This window comes from Diorhabda sublineata, chromosome 5, assembly GCF_026230105.1.
Source record: "Diorhabda sublineata isolate icDioSubl1.1 chromosome 5, icDioSubl1.1, whole genome shotgun sequence".
In the NCBI taxonomy this organism is placed as follows: Eukaryota; Metazoa; Arthropoda; class Insecta; order Coleoptera; family Chrysomelidae; genus Diorhabda; species Diorhabda sublineata.
The window spans coordinates 35,337,320-35,362,684 of NC_079478.1; the positions used below are offsets into that span (position 1 = coordinate 35,337,320).

At 34.6% G+C, this 25,365-nt stretch overlaps 1 protein-coding gene across 1 annotated transcript in view; it reads right to left on the bottom strand.

Annotated features, from left to right (window-relative positions):
- LOC130443959 (protein bowel-like) overlaps positions 1-25,365 on the bottom strand; it is a 53,924-nt gene that overhangs the window by 22,570 nt on the left and 5,989 nt on the right. The window contains exon 2 of the mRNA XM_056778884.1: positions 20,187-21,014. Within this exon, the coding sequence (XP_056634862.1) occupies positions 20,187-21,007 (821 nt within the window). The 5' untranslated portion in view covers positions 21,008-21,014. The remainder of the gene's footprint in view (positions 1-20,186; positions 21,015-25,365) is intronic.

The window sequence follows — 25,365 nt, forward strand, 5'->3', positions numbered from 1 at the left end:
AAATAATTTTTTAAACAAAAAAAATCGAGTTCCGCCAGTGTAGATGCCGGCTGTGTTCCCTTTCTGCCTTCTTCGGTCTTTGGCCAGTTTTCAAGGTTAACCAGCTATGGCTGCGGCTATAATGGAGGTAGTGATGTGGATGCTGTAACAGATAAAGTCGAAGACTGACGTATAACTTTTGAACGTCTACTGTCACCCTTCCGTTACTATTCGAATGTACATTCTTCACTTCGAAATGATGGTCACTTTACAAACATTATTGTCATTCTATTATGGACAATAAGTAGTTTTCTGAAGGTTCATGATGGTTGGTTTTTAATTGTTATTCAAAATCAGTGGCGTATATGAAATTTTAAACTCAAATAACAAAATTGTGGAGAAGTACATTTGCTACAAGAAATGTTTCGAAAACTTTTTTGTAACAATCGTATTTTGCTATTCAGATTTAAAAAACACCCTTTTTTTGTTAAATTAGGGACAAAAATGACAGGCGTTGATGTGTAGTCGTTTTATACAATTGACAGTGGTCAAAACAAAGTCTAAAATCGATGCATAATTACAAAAAACGAGAAAAATTGACAGTGCCTCACAAAAAAATGTAGACCTTTGATTAAAAAGTGAAAAACTGATAAACGACTTGAAAAACGACAAAAATTGACAGTAGTATACCGAAAATACCAAATTTTGATAAACCTAAAGTCAAAAATTGATACGAAACTACAAAAAAACGCAAAAAAAGACAATGGTTCAAAAAATTGGTACAGAACTACAAAAATAACGATAAATTTGACAATGGTGTACGAAAAAATGTCAAAACTTGATACAAAACGACAAAAATTGATAGTGATTCATAAAAAAGTCAAAATCTGATTTTAAAAAAGTCAAAAATCCATATAAAACTACAAAAATTGACAGTAGTTCAAATGAATGTCAGAAATTGATACGAAACTACAAAAAAAGGATGAAAATTGAGAGTGATACATAAAAAAATGTCAAAAAGTGATACAAAACTACAATAATTGGAAAAACGTCGAAATTTAATTGAAAAAATCAAAAATTGATAGAAAATTATAAAAAAAACAACAAAAATTGTCAATAGTATACCGAAAATACCAAAGTTTGATAAACCTAAAGTCAAAAATTGATACAAAACTACAAAAAAACCGCAAATAAAAACAATGATTCAAAAAATTGTCAAAAATTGATACAAAACGAAAAAAATTGACAGTGATTCATAAAAAAGTCAAAATTTGATTAAAAAAAGTTGAAATTCCATTAAAAACGACAAAAATTGACAGTAGTTCAAACGATTGTCAGAAATAGATACAAAACTTCAAAAAAAAAACGATAAAAATTGAAAGTGATTCATAAAAAAGTCAAAATTTGATTAAAAAAAGTTGAAAATCCATTAAAAACGACAAAAATTGACAGTAGTTCAAACGATTGTCAGAAATAGATACAAAACTTCAAAAAAAATCGATAAAAATTGACAGTGATGTACAAAAAAATGTCAAAAGTTGATACAAAACGATAAACATTGACAGCGATTCATAAAAAAGTCAAAATTTGATTAAAAAAAGTTGAAAATCCATTAAAAACGACAAAAATTGACAGTAGTTCAAACGATTGTCAGAAATAGATACAAAACTTCAAAAAAAAAAACGATAAAAATTGACAGTAGTATACCGAAAATACCAAATTTTGATAAACCTAAAGTCAAAAATTGATACGAAACTACAAAAAAGCGGAAAAAAAGACAATGGTTCAAAAAATTAGTACAGAACTACAAAAATAACGATAAATTTGACAATGGTGTACGGAAAAATGTCAAAACTTGATACAAAACGACAAAAATTGATAGTGATTCATAAAAAAGTCAAAATCTGATTTTAAAAAAGTCAAAAATCCATATAAAACTACAAAAATTGACAGTAGTTCAAATGAATGTCAGAAATAGATACAAAACTTCCAAAAAAAAACGACAAAAATTGACAGTAGTTCAAACGATTGTCAGAAATAGATACAAAACTTCAAAAAAAACGATAAAAATTGACAGTGATGTACAAAAAAATGTCAAAAGTTGATATAAAACGATAAAAATTGACAGTGATTCATAAAAAAGTCAAAATTTGATTAAAAAAAGTTGAAAATCCATTACAAACGACAAAAATTGACAGTAGTTCAAACGATTGTCAGAAATAGATACAAAACTTCAAAAAAAAACGATAAAAATTGACAGTGATGTACAAAAAAATGTCAAAAGTTGATATAAAACGATAAAAATTGACAGTGATTCAAACACAACAAATTGTCAGCTTCCAAAACTTGACAGAAGACTGTAAAAAATGACAAAAATTTTCAAGAAATTACTAACAATGATGAAAAATGACAGAAGTGCATAAAAAATGCCAGAAACTGAACGAAGACTACCAAGCATTGACAGAATTTCATACAAGAATGTCAAAAATTGACAGTGGTTTACAAAATCGTAAAAAAGTGACAGAAAAATACAAAAAACAAAAGTAAATGACAGAAGTTCGCAAAAATTGAGAGAAAACTGTAAAAAAATGTCAAAATCCTATCTAAAATGACATAAATTGACAAAAGAATTCGAAAAACGACAATACATGATAAAAGATTACCAACAACGATTATAAATACAGAAATTCATAACAAACTGTCAAAAACTTGGCGAAGACTATCAGGCATTAACAGAAGTTTATAAAAGAATGTGAAAAACTAATAGAAGATTAGATTAGAAGATAAAAATTGACATTAGCTTACAAAAATGTCAAACACAGAAAACTACAAATAGCAATAAATTTACAGCGTACAAAACTTGACAGATGACTGTAAAAAATGACAAAAATTCTCAAGAAATTATTAACAACGATAAAAAATGACAGAAGTGCTTAAAAAATTTGGGTAACTGGCCGAATATTACCAAGCATTTACAGAGGTTCATAAAAATTGAGAGAAAATTGTAAAATCTGTCAAAATTGACAAAAGATCTCAAAAATCCTGAAGAAATTACTAACAATGATAAAAAATGACAAATGTGCATAAAAAATGTAAGAAACTGGCCGAAGTTTATAAAAGAATGTCAAAAACTGACAGAAGACTATCAAAATTTGACAGTAGCTTAAGAAAACGTCAAAAACCATACCAATACCAAAAAATCGACAGTAGATTATAGAGATAACGCAACTACAGTACAAAATATATTTCATAACAAATCAAATAATTGACAATTAATTTCAATATCTCAATAAACAGTAATACACAAATTCATTTATCTTGGGCGTGTTCAGGTTTTCTGTAGTTAAAATATTTTTTAATCGAATACGATACGGGGACGTGACGAATCGATACACTTTTATAGAATGCGAAGGTATTTCAATCTAATTATTTTTATATGTAGACATGCCCGAACCACTTCTTACTCCATCACCAACAGTCTACGACGCGGAGGGTCAGAAATTTTCTACAACGTTGCCTGTTTTCAGACAGAACTTATCTCCATTTAGATCTGAATGTCCCCGCATTATTTACAAATTACCAAATAAACCTTTCATCACTTTTGAATACCCTAATTTTTGTGAAAACTCATTTGATTAAAGTACGAAATCCAAACGTATACATAGCCATACAATCGATAGTTTTACATCTTAAACGTTCTTTATCAAATCCTCTATCATGTTATATAAAGTTTTTATGCGTTCCTATAAATATGGGTCTTTACAGACCTAAAGTAAACTGAAGATGATAATTTGGTTACCAAAAAACCTCGTTAAATAGCGTACTTGTGAGTTACGGTAGCAAAAAAAAGAAAAAAGTCGGTTCCCAACAAATTGCTTTAGTCCCAGCTATCGCCAAGGTCATGGAAAAAGTCGTTAACCATCAAATCTTGATTCTGCCAATACCATCAGCGACCATCAATACAGCTTTCGTATGGACTGAAGCTATAGATAAATATGAGGAATCCAGATCAATCGCACTGGACATACCGAAGGTTTCGACAGTATTTGGCATGCAAATCCTCCAAAAAAATTAAGTTCGTACGTTTTGTCGTCGTCCACATTCTCAAAGACCGATCCATCCAGGTCACTATCGATGGATACCATTCAGAGAGATTTGAGATCAACGTCGGTATTCCCCAGGTCTGAAACACCACTCAATCAACATGAAACTCGACGTCGGAATGTTCTTCGGCAAGTTCATGTGGGAGTACAAAGACTATAAATTACTTTTTGATGTATGTAATTTATACAAAGAGAAAACAGAATTCTCTTGTCAAATTCTTGGAATCGAGGAATAGGCCCCACAATGCTGGGCACTCAAAGATGACGCCTCTCCATGCACCATCTGTGCCTTAGTTTGTCTCATTCCAGCTATCAACATCTCCGCAGAGCTAACAAATCTTCCAACCATTACTCGCCAGTTCTTACAAGGTTTTCTTACATCCAGCACAAGCCTAGATCACACCATTTCGGCCTTCATGGCTTGTATGACAGTTCTGCTTAAGATTACGGTGTTTCTATGGCTTGGAAGTCATGTAGCGGGTTCGAAGTCAGGATTCCACTAGTGTCTATCATTGAGGTGGGCGACCAAATAACCATCGTAGGTTTCATTTGATTGGAAGTTAACTGGCGGCCTTGTTTAAACTAAGCAAACTTGTTAATTTGGAATAATGTTGAACAAACCAAGCCTTGGAGTTAATAGTATAGTTTTACCAAATACAAGAAGAGGGAAGATAACTTCTAATCCATTATATCGAGCTATGGCTATCGACTTTGGAATCGAGGAATAGGCCCTACAATGCTGGGCACTCAAAGATGACGCCTCTCCATGCACCATCTGTGCCTTAGTTTGTCCCATTCCAGCTATCTACATCTCCGCAGAGCTAACAAATCTTCCAACCATTACTCGCCAGTTCTTACAAGGTTTTCTTACATCCAGCACAAGCCTAGATCACACCATTTCGGCCTTCATGGCTTGTATGACAGTTCTGCTTAAGATTACGGTGTTTCTATGGCTTGGAAGTCATGTAGCGGGTTCGAAGTCAGGATTCCACTAGTGTCTATCATTGAGGTGGGCGTCCAAATAACCATCGTAGGTTTCATTTGATTGGAAGTTAACTGGCGGCCTTGTTTAAACTAAGCAAACTTGTTAATTTGGAATAATGTTGAACAAACCAAGCCTTGGAGTTAATAGTATAGTTTTACCAAATACAAGAAGAGGGAAGATAACTTCTAATCCATTATATCGAGCTATGGCTATCGACTTTGGAATCGAGGAATAGGCCCTACAATGCTGGGCACTCAAAGATGACACTTCTCCATGCACCATCTGTGCCTTAGTTTATCCCATTCCAGCTATCTACATCTCCGCAGAGCTAACAAATCTTCCAACCATTACTCGCCAGTTCTTACAAGGTTTTCTTACATCCAGCACAAGCCTAGATCACACCATTTCGGCCTTCATGGCTTGTATGACAGTTCTGCTTAAGATTACGGTGTTTCTATGGCTTGGAAGTCATGTAGCGGGTTCGAAGTCAGGATTCCACTAGTGCATATCATTGAGGTGGGCGTCCAAATAACCATTTGATTGGACGTTAACTGGCGGCCTTGTTTAAACTAAGCAAACCACGGGACAACATCGAATGATCCAATCAAGAGACAGATTCCACAGGACGCAAATTTGTTAATCAAATTTCTTATCGTGGAAATAATTTCAAGAATATAATTAATTAGTTTGCGTTGAGCGTTCAAAAACAAAAACAAAAATTGTCGCATTTTTTTTTGAAGAAATAAATTATAAAAATGTATAATAGGAGCCACATTACATTATAAAAAACAAGAATTATTGGATTTTTTTAATTAAATAGTTGATACGACTCGATCTAGTAAATCTGGCAACCATGGAAATTACGACCGTTGATTTTTAGTTTCTTCTTACGTTTTATCTTTTAACCTCTCTCGGGTCGGTGAAGATTGAAAATAATATACATTCAATCGAGCTCAAGAAACTTGCATGACGACTTTCGTCGATGCTCGAATTATTTTTGCTATGTAAAATGAATTCATTTTGTCTTGATATTATTATATTATCAAAAAATTCCGGTTACGAGTAAACTGAATAAAAGGTACCAATTTCACCAGAAACCAAATTTTTTATTTCCCCTACAAAGAAATCTGCTACCATGAGCTCAAATAGGTCCTTACAAAGTCTTGAAGGTCTTCGTTGGTATCTAAACGTTAATCATCTAACCACGTAATCATTTTTCCAAGTAATTTATAGTTAATAGGTGCTAGATCTGGTCTATAAGGTGGTCAAAACCTTCCTTATTATTCAAACTGATGGAAAAGATTATTTTGCTTGCCAAATATGCACAGATTTATGAGAAACTAACTTTCTATATCTCCTGCAAAGAAATCTGCTACCATGAGCTCAAATAGGTCCTTACAAAGTCTTGAAGGTCTTCGTTGGTATCTAAACGTTAATCATCTAACCACGTATTCATTTTTCCGAGTAATTTATAGTTACTAGGTGCTAGATCTGGTCTATAAGGTGGTCAAAACCTTCCTTATTATTCAAACTGATGGAAAAGATTATTTTGCTTGACAAATATGCACAGATTTATGAGAAACTAACTTTCTATACCCCCCACAAAAAAATCTGCTCCCATGAGCTCAGATAGATCCTTACAAAGTCTTGAAGGTCTTCGTTGGTATCTAAACGTTAATCATCTAACCACGTATTCATTTTTCCGAGTAATTTATAGTTACTAGGTGCTAGATCTGGTCTATAAGGTGGTCAAAACCTTCCTTATTATTAAAACTGATGGAAAAGATTATTTTGCTTGGCAAATATGCACAGATTTATGAGAAACTAATTTTCTATACCTCCTGCAAAGAAATCTACTAACATGAGCTCAGATAGATCCTTACAAAGTCTTGAAGATCTTCGTTGGTATCTAAACGTTAATCATCTAACCACGTATTCATTTTTCGAAGTAATTTATAGTTAATAGGTGCTAGATCTGGTCTATAAGGTGGTCAAAACCTTCCTTATTATTCAAACTGATGGAAAAGATTATTTTGCTTGCCAAATATGCACAAATTTATGAGAAACTAACTTTCTATACCCCCCACAAAAAAATCTGCTCCCATGAGCTCAGATAGGTCCTTACAAAGTCTTGAAGGTCTTCGTTGGTATCTAAACGTTAATCATCTAACCACGTATTCATTTTTCGAAGTAATTTATAGTTAATAGGTGCTAGATCTGGTCTATAAGGTGGTCAAAACCTTCCTTATTATTCAAACTGATGGAAAAGATTATTTTGCTTGCCAAATATGCACAAATTTATGAGAAACTAACTTTCTATACCCCCCACAAAAAAATCTGCTCCCATGAGCTCAGATAGGTCCTTACAAAGTCTTGAAGGTCTTCGTTGGTATCTAAACGTTAATCATCTAACCACGTATTCATTTTTCGAAGTAATTTATAGTTAATAGGTGCTAGATCTGGTCTATAAGGTGGTCAAAACCTTCCTTATTATTCAAACTGATGGAAAAGATTATTTTGCTTGCCAAATATGCACAAATTTATGAGAAACTAACTTTCTATACCCCCCACAAAAAAATCTGCTCCCATGAGCTCAGATAGGTCCTTACAAAGTCTTGAAGGTCTTCGTTGGTATCTAAACGTTAATCATCTAACCACGTATTCATTTTTCGAAGTAATTTATAGTTAATAGGTGCTAGATCTGGTCTATAAGGTGGTCAAAACCTTCCTTATTATTCAAACTGATGGAAAAGATTATTTTGCTTGCCAAATATGCACAAATTTATGAGAAACTAACTTTCTATACCCCCCACAAAAAAATCTGCTCCCATGAGCTCAGATAGGTCCTTACAAAGTCTTGAAGGTCTTCGTTGGTATCTAAACGTTAATCATCTAACAACGTATTCATTTTTCGAAGTAATTTATAGTTAATAGGTGCTAGATCTGGTCTATAAGGTGGTCAAAACCTTCCTTATTATTCAAACTGATGGAAAAGATTATTTTGCTTGCCAAATATGCACAAATTTATGAGAAACTAACTTTCTATACCCCCCACAAAAAAATCTGCTCCCATGAGCTCAGATAGGTCCTTACAAAGTCTTGAAGGTCTTCGTTGGTATCTAAACGTTAATCATCTAACCACGTATTCATTTTTCGAAGTAATTTATAGTTAATAGGTGCTAGATCTGGTCTATAAGGTGGTCAAAACCTTCCTTATTATTCAAACTGATGGAAAAGATTATTTTGCTTGCCAAATATGCACAAATTTATGAGAAACTAACTTTCTATACCCCCCACAAAAAAATCTGCTCCCATGAGCTCAGATAGGTCCTTACAAAGTCTTGAAGGTCTTCGTTGGTATCTAAACGTTAATCATCTAACCACGTATTCATTTTTCGAAGTAATTTATAGTTAATAGGTGCTAGATCTGGTCTATAAGGTGGTCAAAACCTTCCTTATTATTCAAACTGATGGAAAAGATTATTTTGCTTGGCAAATATGCACAGATTTAAGAGAAACTAACTTTCTATACCTCCTCCAAAGAAATCTACTAACATGAGCTCAGATAGATCCTTACAAAGTCTTGAAGGTCTTCGTTGGTATCTAAACGTTAATCATCTAACCACGTAATCATTTTTCCAAGTAATTTATAGTTAATAGGTGCTAGATCTGGCCTATAAGGTGGTCAAAACCTTCCTTATTATTCAAACTGATGGAAAAGATTATTTTGCTTGCCAAATATGCACAGATTTATGAGAAACTAACTTTCTATACCTCCTGCAAAGAAATCTGCTACCATGAGCTCAAATAGGTCCTTACAAAGTCTTGAAGATCTTCGTTGGTATCTAAACGTTAATCATCTAACCACGTATTCATTTTTCCGAGTAATTTATAGTTACTAGGTGCTAGATCTGGTCTATAAGGTGGTCAAAACCTTCCTTATTATTAAAACTGATGGAAAAGATTATTTTGCTTGGCAAATATGCACAGATTTATGAGAAACTAACTTTCTATACCTCCTCCAAAGAAATCTACTAACATGAGCTCAGATAGATCCTTACAAAGTCTTGAAGGTCTTCGTTGGTATCTAAACGTTAATCATCTAACCACGTATTCATTTTTCGAAGTAATTTATAGTTACTAGGTGCTAGATCTGGTCTATAAGGTGGTCAAAACCTTCCTTATTATTAAAACTGATGGAAAAGATTATTTTGCTTGCCAAATATGCACAGATTTATGAGAAACTAACTTTCTATACCTCCTCCAAAGAAATCTACTAACATGAGCTCAGATAGATCCTTACAAAGTCTTGAAGGTCTTCGTTGGTATCTAAACGTTAATCATCTAACCACGTAATCATTTTTCCAAGTAATTTATAGTTAATAGGTGCTAGATCTGGCCTATAAGGTGGTCAAAACCTTCCTTATTATTCAAACTGATGGAAAAGATTATTTTGCTTGCCAAATATGCACAGATTTATGAGAAACTAACTTTCTATACCTCCTGCAAAGAAATCTGCTACCATGAGCTCAAATAGGTCCTTACAAAGTCTTGAAGATCTTCGTTGGTATCTAAACGTTAATCATCTAACCACGTATTCATTTTTCCGAGTAATTTATAGTTACTAGGTGCTAGATCTGGTCTATAAGGTGGTCAAAACCTTCCTTATTATTAAAACTGATGGAAAAGATTATTTTGCTTGGCAAATATGCACAGATTTAAGAGAAACTAACTTTCTATACCTCCTCCAAAGAAATCTACTAACATGAGCTCAGATAGATCCTTACAAAGTCTTGAAGGTCTTCGTTGGTATCTAAACGTTAATCATCTAATCACGTATTCATTTTTCGAAGTAATTTATAGTTAATAGGTGCTAGATCTGGTCTATAAGGTGGTCAAAACCTTCCTTATTATTCAAACTGATGGAAAAGATTATTTTGCTTGGCAAATATGCACAGATTTATGAGAAACTAACTTTCTATACCTCCTCCAAAGAAATCTACTAACATGAGCTCAGATAGATCCTTACAAAGTCTTGAAGGTCTTCGTTGGTATCTAAACGTTAATCATCTAACCACGTATTCATTTTTCGAAGTAATTTATAGTTAATAGGTGCTAGATCTGGTCTATAAGGTGGTCAAAACCTTCCTTATGATTCAAACTGATGGAAAAGATTATTTTGCTTGCCAAATATGCACAGATTTATGAGAAACTAACTTTCTATACCTCCTGCAAAGAAATCTGCTACCATGAGCTCAAATAGGTCCTTACAAAGTCTTGAAGGTCTTCGTTGGTATCTAAACGTTAATCATCTAACCACGTATTCATTTTTCGAAGTAATTTATAGTTAATAGGTGCTAGATCTGGTCTATAAGGTGGTCAAAACCTTCCTTATGATTCAAACTGATGGAAAAGATTATTTTGCTTGCCAAATATGCACAGATTTATGAGAAACTAACTTTCTATACCTCCTGCAAAGAAATCTGCTACCATGAGCTCAAATAGGTCCTTACAAAGTCTTGAAGGTCTTCGTTGGTATCTAAACGTTAATCATCTAACCACGTATTCATTTTTCGAAGTAATTTATAGTTAATAGGTGCTAGATCTGGTCTATAAGGTGGTCAAAACCTTCCTTATGATTCAAACTGATGGAAAAGATTATTTTGCTTGCCAAATATGCACAGATTTATGAGAAACTAACTTTCTATACCTCCTGCAAAGAAATCTGCTACCATGAGCTCAAATAGGTCCTTACAAAGTCTTGAAGGTCTTCGTTGGTATCTAAACGTTAATCATCTAACCACGTAATCATTTTTCCAAGTAATTTATAGTTAATAGGTGCTAGATCTGGTCTATAAGGTGGTCAAAACCTTCCTTATTATTCAAACTGATGGAAAAGATTATTTTGCTTGGCAAATATGCACAGATTTATGAGAAACTAACTTTCTATATCCCCTACAAAGAAATCTGCTACCATGAGCTCAGATAGGTTCTTACAACGTCTTGAAAGTCTCCGTCATAAGACTTATAGAAACATTTTTGGTACAATCCACACTATGGTAAGGGTGTGGGTTTGAAAAGTCCTTACAAACTATTTGTTTTCATTCAAATATTTGCACTTTTAGCGGGGCGAAAACTCATTGACAATGAGACTTTTCGATTTTTGCACTATAGTCCGTTCTTTCAGAACGTTTCCTATACATTTCTCATCTATTTAGAATTTTCTCAAAATCACTACCAGATTTCCACAGGCCGCTTCAACCAAAGCTTCTCTCTTCTCTTTTTTTGCATTTTTGCCTGATCCTGACTTTCTTTCAATCGAAATACATGTCCAAACTTGCCGACAGATATCGTAAATTGTCCATTTCCATTCTTTTAACCCTTAGATAAAAATATGTATCGTCGTTTGTTTCGTATCGTTCTTCAGAAGCTACGTCTCACAGTATACTTCCATACAACACCATAGCCACTGTTTTTCTAGCTGTACCCACATGTTATTTGGCGAAATTTTGATATGGGTATTATAAGCGTTTCTTCTTCAAGAAATAAAATTATTCAAAGCATTAAAATGGTCCTTTTGACCCCTATATTAGTAGAAATTCAATTGCTTCAATTGCCAGAGATCTTCGTCAGAGAATGTGGATAGAAATAACGTCCTCTATCCAACAAAATCTGCACGTCGGTTTATCTCCTAGTCCTAGCATCTTCAGGTGTTTGTTGAAGTGTCCCGATGGAACTCCATTTCGCTCCGGTGTGTCCCGGAACCCATTGTAGAATAATTTTATTTGTCTTGCCTATTTAAACTTTTCTAGACAATCCCAAATGAGTTTGGATTCTATGATATTGGAGCTTAGAGCTCTAATGGCTGCTTGGTGCGCTTCCCAGACAATCAGAATGTTTGGTTCTAGTCCCGTACACTCTTATTCCAGTTCTGTCTGATATTTTAGATCCTTTCGTATACCATTTAATAGACAATTAGGTTATACTATGAAAAAATCTTTACATTCTAATATACGTTGGGTTTTTAAACCCCTTTCGATAAACTAAGCTCGATATCTAGAAACTGCTCCATTATTTCAACACGTAAAAGTAGATCTAAAACCTGTTTTGTACTCTCTCAGTATTAATCTGTTTCTTTTTCTGTCCTATCGGTATTTCGATGTAATGTCTTGCTTCTCGTGCTAAGAGATAATAAATAGAGATGGGATCTGACTGTTATTTTCAATAAAAAGTACATTTACTAGCACGAAAAACACTTTATAATAAGAAAAAAAGTCATTATCACTAAATAACATTTGAAAAACAATTATAACAAATGAAAAATCGAAACCAATTGGTGCTGATATTCATTGGCGGACTAACAGGGGGCTCAAGGCACGGACCTTCGATCTTGGAGAGCCCCAAATGTCTCCGCTTTCCCCTGAGCAAATCCTAGACAAGACTTTAAAAATGTGCTTAGTACCATCGAAGTTTTAAAATAAATGGAAGGACCCACGAGAAGCGCACTTTTGAGCTCATCACCACTCAGTCCTTTTCAGGACGTCTTCAGTTGTAGTGCAATAAAAAGAAACCAAAACTATGCATTCGTGTGGTTTCCCCTTGGGTAAAAACACTACAAAAAAGTTTAGGAGATTACTGAAAGAGAAAACTTTAAAAGGTTTATCGGATACTCGACGAAGTGCTTATTACGAGTCAGTAAAAGTTGTATAAGAAAACGTAGAGACAATTGTGAGTAGTTTGGAACATTTTCAAGGTCCAACAAAAGCAAATCTAGATACAAGATCTTGAGCAAGCCAACTCTTACCGACTGGTTGGAATTTTACCTTTCTAATCTATATACAATTCTGGCTTTCTATACTGGAGGAAGTAAATTTGGTTCAACGATATTTGCAGTTTCCAAAAATGACTTTGGATACAGGAACCGCCCAAATAAAAGCCTTGAATGAGTATTTAGTAGACAATGTTGTAACTTTTCCCAAATTATTGAAACAAAGTTTATGCTAGAAGCTTCAGATGACGCTGTGGCTGTAGCAATTGACAATCTGATACAAATTTATGGTGAATTTGACAAGGAGCAAGTTTTTCAAAACATAAAAAGGTACCGCAGGCATGTGAAAGTAGTATGGACGTTGCTGCCAAATGGAGAGCCTAACAAATCCTTCAATTTATAATAAAACGGGACTCCAGTGAATCGTTATCCCGTATATCGCTTATACTTCAATACTTTTTGACCAATCACATCTCGGTTGCATCAAACGAGAGTTTTCCGAAAGAACGACTGGCTAATTTAGCTGTGCTTTCAATGGAAAGAAAAGTTATTGAGTAGTTGAGACAGATTTTACCGAAATGATCTAAACTGAATGAAAAGCTTGTAAAACTACATTTTTAAAAGCTGGGGGGCCTCATTCATTTGCCGACTCGAGCCTATGACGGGCTCAGTCCGCCACTGCTGCTATTGGCACCCTCCACGGAAATTTCCTTGGTTCTTAGCGTCACGGATATTTTTATAGATTTTAGTCTTAGAAACACGGAAATTTTAAGAAACTAGAGACCCAGATAAAGCTCATTTCTTTAAAAATGTCCGCGTCTGTATGGTTGAAATTAGAGCCACGGATTTTCCCGTGGATGGTGCCAATAAACACTTTCTGTATCTTTTGATCTAAACGCATCCATGCGCTCGTGTTCTTCTAGAGTCCAGGTATATTCTAGGTACATCATATTTGCGTTTCTAAACGAACTTGAAACGTTCAAAAGTTTATGAAACTGGATTTAATACAATGTAGCAGACTACTGAAATTATTATAACGTTTAGTGCCGCCATTATCGTAAATATTTTTGATTTAACATAAACCAGAAGGTTTTAATGGTCTTCTGATGGCCCCCCATGGAGAGGTAGACACATTTATAATCATTTTTAATAAGAATTACGATCGTATTATTTATTTTTCCCTAATTAAACCTTATTAAAAATCACTACTGATTCCGAATATATTAAAAATTTAATTTTAACTTCGTTCGTTACGGTAGCTTTATATTTTTTATTTACATACGAGAGGGGACTCAAAAATTACTGGAATTTTCTCAAAATTCCTTTCAAAATATTTACTCTCAATTACAAATTGATACATTTGTTCCTTCACCTCATCCACTTATTTCTTTATGTAGTTACACATGAAGGTAAACCCTATCAGACTTCGAATGGTGCCTGCGGATATCGATTTTGAACTTCTGTAAGTTGTTGCGTTCGAGGAATACGTACCTTGGTAGTAGTAGATTCCACAAGCTTGCACTTGCACCAAAGAAAGAAGTCGCGATAAATTGACAAGCGAACTTGTAGCCTGTAGTAACCTGTCGAATAAGTCTTGCAAATACTGCTCTAGGTGGGATTATTTTAGACAACTCTGAAGACCATCTAAGGAGGTAGTCAGCGACCTTTCTTCTATACTCTAACATGTCCAAGTTTTTGCTCAACTCTGGATCGCTTATATATGGAATTTCTCTCTTCTGTATTGAATCGAGCTTACTCAGAACTTAGCTAATTCGACTACGTGACTATACCAAGACATATTGCTCCCAATGGTGATAATATTCGTCCAAATCCTGAGCCAGCCTTCTTTGTAAAAACAGCTACCTGGGTTTTTTGGCTGCATTAAACTCAAATTGCTTCCACGCCACTCCAGAATGGTTTTGATGGTGGATTTGAACGACGACATCAATGTACCATCGTCAGCGAAGCTATAGATCTGGTTTGCGGTTTTGTCGAGTAGATCGTTGATGTACACGAGAAAGAGAGTAGATGACAGGATGCAAATATGGGAAACACCAACGTTTATCTCTTTTCTGAGATGTATCCATCGATAGAGACCTGGATAGATCGATCTACTAAACCAGTCGATGAGTGAGGACGACATTCCGTACGATCTTAAATTATCTAGAAGATTTGCATACCAAATATTGTCCATACTTTGGTGACATAGGCTAGTGACACTGCGCAAACGAACTGCACAGTTTATTTGCGCAGTTTATCGAACAATGGTAGTGCGTCCACATATCTACGACATCTGCGTCGATCGTCAGTTTTCGGCAGACACTCTGATGTAAAAAAACGTCATTTGCGATGGAAGACGATGAAGCGCTTGCGCTAGCTTTGCTTGTTTTGTTAAAAAAGAAAAGAAAATCACGTAGTTGAGTCCCCAGGTTATTTATTTTCTTCACTACCGTCTCCCTATTGGCATTAGGATCAATAGGTTTTTATTCCACAAGCAAACTTCATTTTTATAGCACTGGATAAACTCTTCCAATAACTCACGGATTCCGCTACAATCTTCTAGCGACATGTTTTAACGAGCGCCTACACCGAGCCTTGCGAACGAACTGAATGATTGGCCCGACTAGATTTTGAACCTTGACTTGTACCAACCAAAAAATCTGCGCAGTTTTTTTTGTACATACGTTGGATAAACTGCACGAACTGCACAGTTCATTTGCGCAGTGTACTAAACGAAACTAAACAGTCTTCCAAACTGCATCTTAATATGTAATATGGAAATACCATTATTTTAGATGAGTCGTAGGGTAGTAGCAGTTTAATCTACAGTTTGATTTACCAAAACATAGAAAATATCAAAAAAATGACCGGTGCTTAAACTAAAACCAGCCAATGAGTTTCTAATAGCGTGTGTTGCCGCCCCTCGCTCGAATTACAGTTTCCATTCGTCTTGGAAGGCTTCTAAACAGGTCCTGGACGTATCCTTGCGGCATGTTTTCCCAGAAGTTGGAAGGAACATTTTGAAGATCATCATCATTCAAAAAAAAGTTAGCACAACCATTTTTGAATTTGGTTGAATTGTGCTACTATATGAAAGTTGGAAAAATTAATTGGAACACCTTAAAAAATATTTTTTTTCGCGAAATTGGCCAGCCACTTTGTAATTCGACACAAGAATTTGTCAACGCAAAAGTAAAGGTTGTGCCGAGTTGTGCTAGCATCCTAGGCCATGAAACGCGTTTTCGATTCCCTTTTTGATAGACAAGTGTGCGTATTTTCCCCAAGAAATACAAGATCTGCTTCCCGGAACACCAGCACGTCCCAGTAGAAACAATCATCAGAAATTTAAGAATAAGTAACCTTAAAAAAAGTTTGCCTTATAAATGCAAAGCCACTGATTGTATAGGCTGGGTATTTCACGATTATCTTGGGGATTTTAACACGTTTTAGTTATGTAACGTATCTTTCTAGATCCTAAATAAACACATTTAATATAACCTTGTCTTTACCTTTAACAACAAAAGATGTCTCTTAAAAATCCGAGCTAAAACACATATATATCGATACAATTTTTGTAGTTGTAAAGATTTAGTTGACCTGCACGTGCAAACCTGTACTACCGTCAATTCCCATCGGGTTGGATCGCTTACTTCGAAAAAAAAATCACTGCGTACGCTAATGAAATTATTAACTGTTTAAATGATAGAAATTCAAAGGGTTTCGTGTTGTTTGTATAGAAAAATGTTTCACTACTAATAATACTAAGAATAGCATCTAAATGGGATAAAATATAGTTTTTACGATATACATAACAATGTAAAAAGAAGTTGTAAATAATTCGAAAAGGATGAGACTCGTTGTTGTCTTTTTGCGATGACAGGGACATTTTTATGGAGCATTTCAATTCGATTCCAATCAGACACACATTAATCGACGAAATCAAAACTAAGCAGCTAATCTGGTATGGTGTACACTTCCACTACTCCAATACTCGCAATTACACGTTTCGATAACCACATTGTCGCCTTCAGAGACTGAAGAGACCTAGAAGATATTTTGTACAAGACTCTACATCTTCTGCTTTCGAAATAGATAGACTTTGGGGGTTCGTATGTCCCACTTCCCTAAGTAGTACCACTTCAATGGTAACGAAATGTGCAGGACAATAGACACTCTGTTGTTTCCTTCGCTTGCTCAGAGAATATGCAGTTGTCGTCCTCTGTCTTGTCCATCGTTTTAAGATGGTATTTGACGAGGCAGTGACAGTCCGACTACCAGTTTCATGTTGTTTCTAGTCACCACGAGAAGTTCTTAAGACTTCTTGACCAATATGGTTATGAATATTATGGATTGTCTTAGACCTGGAGAATTTCTTCAGTAAAACTCCATCTGATTCTTTAGCTATTCGTTCACTTCGTTGTCACTGTAGTATCTCGTGAGGCCACGGTAGGATTAAGGTCTAAAGTACCCTTTTTTGGCAAGGCTATCTGCTTATGCATTTCCTGATTTACTCTAGTGTTGTTAGCTATTGCTTTTAGAGTTTTTTTTTGAACTCCCACACTAGTTTGAACGTGTGTAGCTTTCAGGACCTTTAACGCCGCTTGTCTATCTGACAGAAGGTAGAAGTGGTTTGAAGATAAGTTTCCCTGAACACATTTGATAATTCCTAGCAATTCTACATGAAAAATGGAGAGTGATGTTCCTAGAAAGGTTCCAGGAAAGTTATATTTAGATCCAGAAATTCCCAACCCAACTCTTTGAGCTAGATTGGAACCGTCTGTGTACCAGAGAGATACATTTCGATTTTTATTGACCCATGAATTACCATTTCGAATGGGGTATATTTGTCCATTATTTGGTCCACTGCTTTCTAATTTTATTAGCTCTGCAAGAGGAAATTTAACGTCTGATGCTACAATGTTAATAGTTTCGTTATAAATATCTTAACTACGTACGCCCATGTACTAAATTCTCCTTCTAAAAACCGATACGAAGAAGGTTTTGTCTCGTTCATACCAACAAAACGTATTCTCTTCATGATACTTCTCGGAATTCCTTGACCAAATATTTACTTTTTAAACAGATACCGGCCAAATTTTGAAAAATAACCAACGATTATGAATATAGTTATGTACGAGACTATCAAGTCGTACAGTTATTAGAAAAAATATTACGGTAAAACGATTCTATTTATTATAATCTTAAATATATTAAATTCACATATCAATTGGAATGAATTTTTTAAAATGTTAAAAGTTTTGGCGCTGATCAGGTGATCAGGTGGCTCATTAACATTACGTTAGAAACTGAAATATTTTTACGAAAATAGCGACCGAAATTTCCGTAAGACTTAAGACGGGTTGTTTTATTTTTGAAAAAAAAACAGTCTCAAAAGCCATATGATGGTTCATTTTTTAAACAGACAGTCTCTACAGACAAATGACGGTTTTATTTTTGAAAAAAAAACAGTCTCAAAAGCCATATGATGGTTCATTTTTTAAACAGACAGTCTCTACGGACAAATGACGGTTTTATTTTAAAAAAAAAAAACAATCTCAAAAGCCATATGATGGTTCATTTTTTAAACAGACAATCTCTACGGACAAATGACGGTTTTATTTTTGAAAAAACCAGTCGCAAAAGACAAATGATAGTTCATTTTTGAAACAGACAGTATTTAGAGACAAATGACCGAGTTATTTTCGAAAAATCCAGTCCCAAAAGACAAATGATGTTTCATTTTGGAAACAGACAGTCTTTAAAGACAAATGACGATTTTATTTTTCAAAAAAACAGTCTCAAAAGCCATATGATGGTTCATATTTGAAATAGACAGTCTATGGACAAATGACGGTTTTATTTTTGAAAAAAACAATCTCAAAAGCCATATGATGGTTCATTTTTGAAACAGACAGTCTCTACGGACAAATGACGGTTTTATTTTTGAAAAAAACAGTCTCAAAAGCCATATGATGGTTCATTTTCAAAACAGACAGTCTCTACAGACAAATGACGGTTTTATTTTTGAAAAAAACAATCTCAAAAGCCATATGATGGTTCATTTTTGAAACAGACAGTCTCTACGGACAAATGACGGTTTTATTTTTGAAAAAAACAATCTCAAAAGCCATATGATGGTTCATTTTTGAAACAGACAGTCTCTACGGACAAATGACGGTTTTATTTTTGAAAAAAACAGTCTCAAAAGCCATATGATGGTTCATTTTTGAAACAGACAATCTCTACGGACAAATGACGGTTTTATTTTTGAAAAAACCAGTCGCAAAAGACAAATGATAGTTCATTTTTGAAACAGACAGTATTTAGAGACAAATGACCGAGTTATTTTCGAAAAATCCAGTCCCAAAAGACAAATGATGTTTCATTTTGGAAACAGACAATCTTTAAAGGCAAATGACGGTTTTATTATTGTTAAAAACAGTCCCAAAAGACAAATGATGTTTCATTTTCAAAACAGACAGTCTCTACAGACAAATGACGGTTTTATTTTTGAAAAAAACAATCTCAAAAGCCATATGATGGTTCATTTTTGAAACAGACAGTCTCTACGGACAAATGACGGTTTTATTTTTGAAAAAAACAGTCTCAAAAGCCATATGATGGTTCATTTTTGAAACAGACAGTCTCTACGGACAAATGACGGTTTTATTTTTGAAAAAAACAGTCTCAAAAGCCATATGATGGTTCATTTTTGAAACAGACAATCTCTACGGACAAATGACGGTTTTATTTTTGAAAAAACCAGTCGCAAAAGACAAATGATAGTTCATTTTTGAAACAGACAGTATTTAGAGACAAATGACCGAGTTATTTTCGAAAAATCCAGTCCCAAAAGACAAATGATGTTTCATTTTGGAAACAGACAATCTTTAAAGGCAAATGACGGTTTTATTATTGTTAAAAACAGTCCCAAAAGACAAATGATGTTTCATTTTCAAAACAGACAGTCTCTACAGACAAATGACGGTTTTATTTTTGAAAAAAACAATCTCAAAAGCCATATGATGGTTCATTTTTGCAACAGACAGTCTCTACGGACAAATGACGGTTTTATTTTGAAAAAAACAGTCGCACAAGACAAATGATGTTTCATTTTTGAAACAGACAGTCTCTAAAGACAAATGACGGTTTTGTTTTTGAAAAAAAAACAGTCCAAAAGACAACTGAAGGTTTATTTGAGAAAAAAGCAGTCTCTTAAGGCAGAAGACGGTTTGATTCGGGTTTGTATCCTTTTTAATAGCTTCTTAAGTTTTAAGTCTTCTTAAGTCTGGAAATACCGGGAGAAAGACGGTAATTGATAGTAATTGAAATGTGAATATAAATAACAAACCTGTGATCTCTCAAATGGTCCTGTCTTCTGAAAGCCTTTCCGCATATATCACAAGAATACGGCCTTTCGTCTGTATGAGTACGTTCGTGTATTAACAAATTATAACTTTTAGTAAACTGTCTATTACAATATTTGCAAATGAATTGTTTTTTCGGCCGCGACGCCCGCCCCGGCGCTCTCAATAACCGCCTATCCAAATGCGCGTGCATCTGAGGAGGTCCCGGAGGAAATAGAGCACTACCTCCCGGAAACGTGAAAGAAGCAGGCCCCGCCGGCGACGTAGGTAAAAACCCCGGATACGAATGAGTTTGTGAACTACCGGACGCTTCTAATAAACCGCTCGGTGGTCTAGCTCTATGCGGAAGCATCAAAGCCGCCGCGTGTGCCGCCGCGACGCAGGCGGCTTCCTCGCGAAATTGCATTTCTTTACGTTTATCCGCCATCATAGCCATCAAATCGAATCCGGTCGAAGTTTTTCGAGTACCGGAAAATCCCGGAGCGGTTCCGCTTTCAGCGGTTTTGCTACCGTCCGAACGTTCGCGAGTTTCACGTATCATTTCCCCACCGAGTAAGGGGTGTATTTCACTGGAGTATATCATTTGGTGCATATTTCGCGACGGTACCACCGGTACGAAAGCCGAACTCTCGCGATGGTGACTCATGGTACTTTGTAATGGTACTTGTTGGTATCCGTGTTGAGTTTCGTAACGGTTACCTGATGATGATCGGTTACCGCTGCCTGATGAAGATAAAGAGAACTCGTGACGAGCCAACGATAGAGGACGATCCTCTACCGGAGGGCTGGTGGTTGTTTCAGGCATCTTTCATCTGAAAGACAAAATAAATTTATCAACATAAAATAAGTTCCAATATTTTATTTTAAACTCAATATTGCGCAAAGTTCATCTACATACGAATTGGATGTTTACATAGGGCAGACATCTCAATATTTAGAAAATAGACTAAGAGGTCATCAATACGATAAAAAAATTAAACGAACCATGAAATAATTCAATTATAGAGCTATAAATGATAAAAAATGACATAAATAAGTTGAAAAATCCAAATAAAGTAATCGATTTAGGCCCATTTTATGTCTAGATCTCTCGTTGTTTTATAATTACGTGAAGTACGTGAAAATTTATTGAATATTCAAAAATAATCACTTTGCAACTTTCACCCTGTATAATTCCTACAAACAAAAAGTTGGAGAAACCACATGTAGTTAGAAAAGTAGGCCCATCTTTTGTCTACGGAATTTTGTTCCACATTTCTCATTGTTTAGTGAGCTTAGCCAAAAAGATTTGGTTACTGAATCATTTGACGATCTCGCTCAAAAAACGCTCGTGTCGATTGGTGGCGAAGAAATGGATCGCGGCGCTTCAAAAGACGTGACAAGCGACGAATTATGGGTGCATCCATCTTTCAAGAAGAGCCAAATTCAACAAAAGTTTTTCGCCCACGAGGCACTCCAAAGCAAATGGTCCTCTGTTTTTTTTGGAATAACTGGACATGTCGTTCCATTAGAGCAACGTAGAAACGGTTAATTCTGAACGGTACACCAGCATTTGTTTGCCAAAATAAGGGAAATCAATCGCAGAAGACGATTCATTCTCTACCAAGACAATGCGAGCTGTCACACATCGGTTCAAACAAAAACGTTTTTGAATAATCAAAACATCGAATTGATGGTTACAGTCCTTGTTTGGAGCCCATTGATTGCGAGTTCAACGTTTTTCTATACCCGAAGAAACAGTTTATGGGTTTAAATCACATGTTTTGGAGGTACCTCAATCGGAATGGAAAAAAGTAGGAATCCTTGCATATCAAAAAAATTCTTTAACTTTAACTTTCACACTGTATAAATCGTACAAATAAGAAGTTGCAAAAACCAAATACAGTCAGCAATATAGGCCCATCTTTTGTCAATAAAATGACATCTTTTATTGTTCAAATGACTCCAGAGCCGTACTTTAAAATAATATTAGAATCGATTTATAATGACATCTTTGTTAGGCCTTCCGTGGAATAAAATGCATGTACTTTTCAATGGAATAGTTGTTCCATACCAATAACTGGGAGTTAATTGGTCCAAATTTTTCTTTAAAAAACAAGTTTATCCTAAAAAAGTGGTGAAAAAGTTATTTACAACCATAAAATCACCCACACAGTAGTTGAATAGGTTCTTAAAATGATTTTTCCAAAAGGAATTTCATAGTTTTCCCACTGCATTTGGCAACAGCGCAAACTTTTGTGGTCCCGATCTTCGGAAGGAAAGTTTGGACGTACTGTATATAATTTTAATCGATTAAATAAAAGATATCGTGTATTTAAGCGATCTACATGACGGGAATTCCAATCCGCTAAAATTCGAAAGAATAAAAAAATCTAATAATAATTCTTATGCGTTCACACGCTTCTGGGTGGAGCACGAATTCTATGTAATACTCGCCGCAATGAATGACGCAGCATAAAAGAATAAAATCAAAATATGCGGTCAGATTACGTATGACAATGTCATCATCTTTCAGTAGATCCAAATATAGTTTGTACTCACACTACCGGTCAAAAGTTTTCGCCCACCCTATAGTTTACGTGATACGCAACACATAAAAAAAAATACAATCGATTTAATAATGAAAGTACGGTCTTTAATTGTCACATATTTAAATTTTTGATTCGTCGTTTATTATTTCGGTGCATTCACTCAACAATTTCGAAGGTGTGAAACTCACTAGCAACACGCCACGCCACTCCACGCCGTGCGACGTCGGTTCACGTGATACATTGTTATATACACATTTCTAACACGCCACGTGAGGACACGTTATGGCGAGTACTAGTAGTTTGTCTAGTGACCTACAGTTTTTAGTAGCAGCTGTGGTTTTTGCTCGGTAAAAGTTAAAAAATATTTTGAGTCCATGAAACTAATAAAAATCGTGAAACATATGGTGCAAGCAGATCCTAATCGGTATCAACATTACTTCCGTATAGTCAAGAGAAGGGCATATTTTGAATGACGTGGCGTGGCGTGGCGTGTGGTGAGCCATAGGAAATAGGAAGAATGGAAGAATTGTATTTGAATAGCCTTTTCCTTAGTAAACAAAAAAGTTATAAGAAAATTCTTCTCTCATATGAATGAAATATATTTGAACGGCCTTTTCCTTAGTAGACAAAAATATTATGAGGAAATTCTTCTTCTAAATGAATTAGCACATAACTATGAGACTTTCTAAGACGTAATGTATATGAATGAAAGTTTCCTTAGTACACAAAAGGGATTTCAGAAATTCTTCTACATTCTACAAGGAATAATATTTGAACTCTTCTTTTTCGTGTACAAATTGTATTTAAATGGCCTTTTCCTTAGTAAATGAAAGAATTTGGACAAAATTCTTCTTTTTCATGAACAAAACTGATTCAAATGTCATTTTTTTTATAGACATAGTGCGTGTGAAAAAAATGAATTCCAACGGCTTTTTTGAGAAGACATAAAAATTGTGAGGAAATTCTTCTTTTACGTAGATATAATGCATTTTAAAGGCCTTTTTCTTAGTAAGCCAAACGATTGTAAGACAATTCTTTTTTTATGCGAAGAAAATGTATTCAAGTGACATTTTTCTTAATAGACATAAAGATTGTGAGGCATTAATGCATTTGAAAGGTCTTTTCCTTAATAAGCTAAACGATTTTATGAATATTCTTCTTTTTTATGAATTAAACGAATACAAACGACCTTTTCCTCAATTGACTTGAAGATTGTTGGGAAATTCTTGTTTCACATGGAAATAATGCGTTTGAAAGGCCTTTTCTTTAATAAGCCAAACGATTTTATGAAAATTCTTCTTTTTCATGAAGTAAACGAATTCAAACGACCTTTTCCTCAATTGGCTTGAAGATTGTTGGGAAATTCTTCTTTTACATGGAAATAATACGCTTGAAAGGCCTTTACTTTAATAAGCCAAACGATTTTATGAAAATTCTTCTTTTTCTTGAAGTAAACGAATTCAAACGACCTTTTCCTCGATCGACTTGAAAATTGTGAAGAAATTCTTCTTTTATATGGAAATAATGCATTTGAAAGGCCTTTTCTTTAGTAAGCCAAACGATTTTATGAAAATTCTTCTTTTTCATGAAGTAAACGAATTCAAACGACCTTTTCCTCAATTGGCTTGAAGATTGTTGGGAAATTCTTCTTTTACATGGAAATAATACGATTGAAAGGCCTTTTCTTTAATAAGCCAAACGATTTTATGAAAATTCTTCTTTTTCATGAAGTAAACGAATTCAAACGACCTTTTCCTCAATTGGCTTGAAGATTGTTGGGAAATTCTTCTTTTACATGGAAATAATACGCTTGAAAGGCCTTTACTTTAATAAGCCAAACGATTTTATGAAAATTCTTCTTTTTCTTGAAGTAAACGAATTCAAACGACCTTTTCCTCAATTGGCTTGAAGATTGTTGGGAAATTCTTCTTTTACATGGAAATAATACGCTTGAAAGGCCTTTTCTTTAATAAGCCAAACGATTTTATGAAAATTCTTCTTTTTCATGAAGTAAACGAATTCAAACGACCTTTTCCTCGATTGACTTGAAAATTGTGAAGAAATTCTTCTTTTACATGGAAATAATGCGTTTGAAAGGCCTTTTCCTTAATAAGCCAAACGATTTTATGAATATTCTTCTTTTTTATGAATTAAATGAATTCAAACGACCTTTTCCTCAATGGACTTGAAGATTGTTGGGAAATTCTTGTTTCACATGGAAATAATGCGTTTGAAAGGCCTTTTCCTTAGTAGACAATAAGTTTGAGGAAATGATTCTTCTAAACTAAGAGTATTCTTTTTTGATATGGATAGAATGTGTTCGAACGGCCATTTTCTTAGTAGGTTAAAAGGTTTTGAGTAATTTCTTCTTCTTAGACGTAATGTATACGAATGAACTTTTCCTACGTATACAAAAGGGGATTCGTCTACATTTCAATGGCCTTTTTCTAGATAGACAAGAAAATTTTAAGATAATTCATCTTCTAAATAGAGAAATAATATTTGAACTCTTCTTTTTCTTGGACAAATTGTGCTTAAATCGCCTTTTCCTTAGTAAATGAAAGTATTTGGTCAAAATTCTTCTTTTTTATGAAGACAACTGTTTCAAATGACCTTTTTTTTAATAGACATA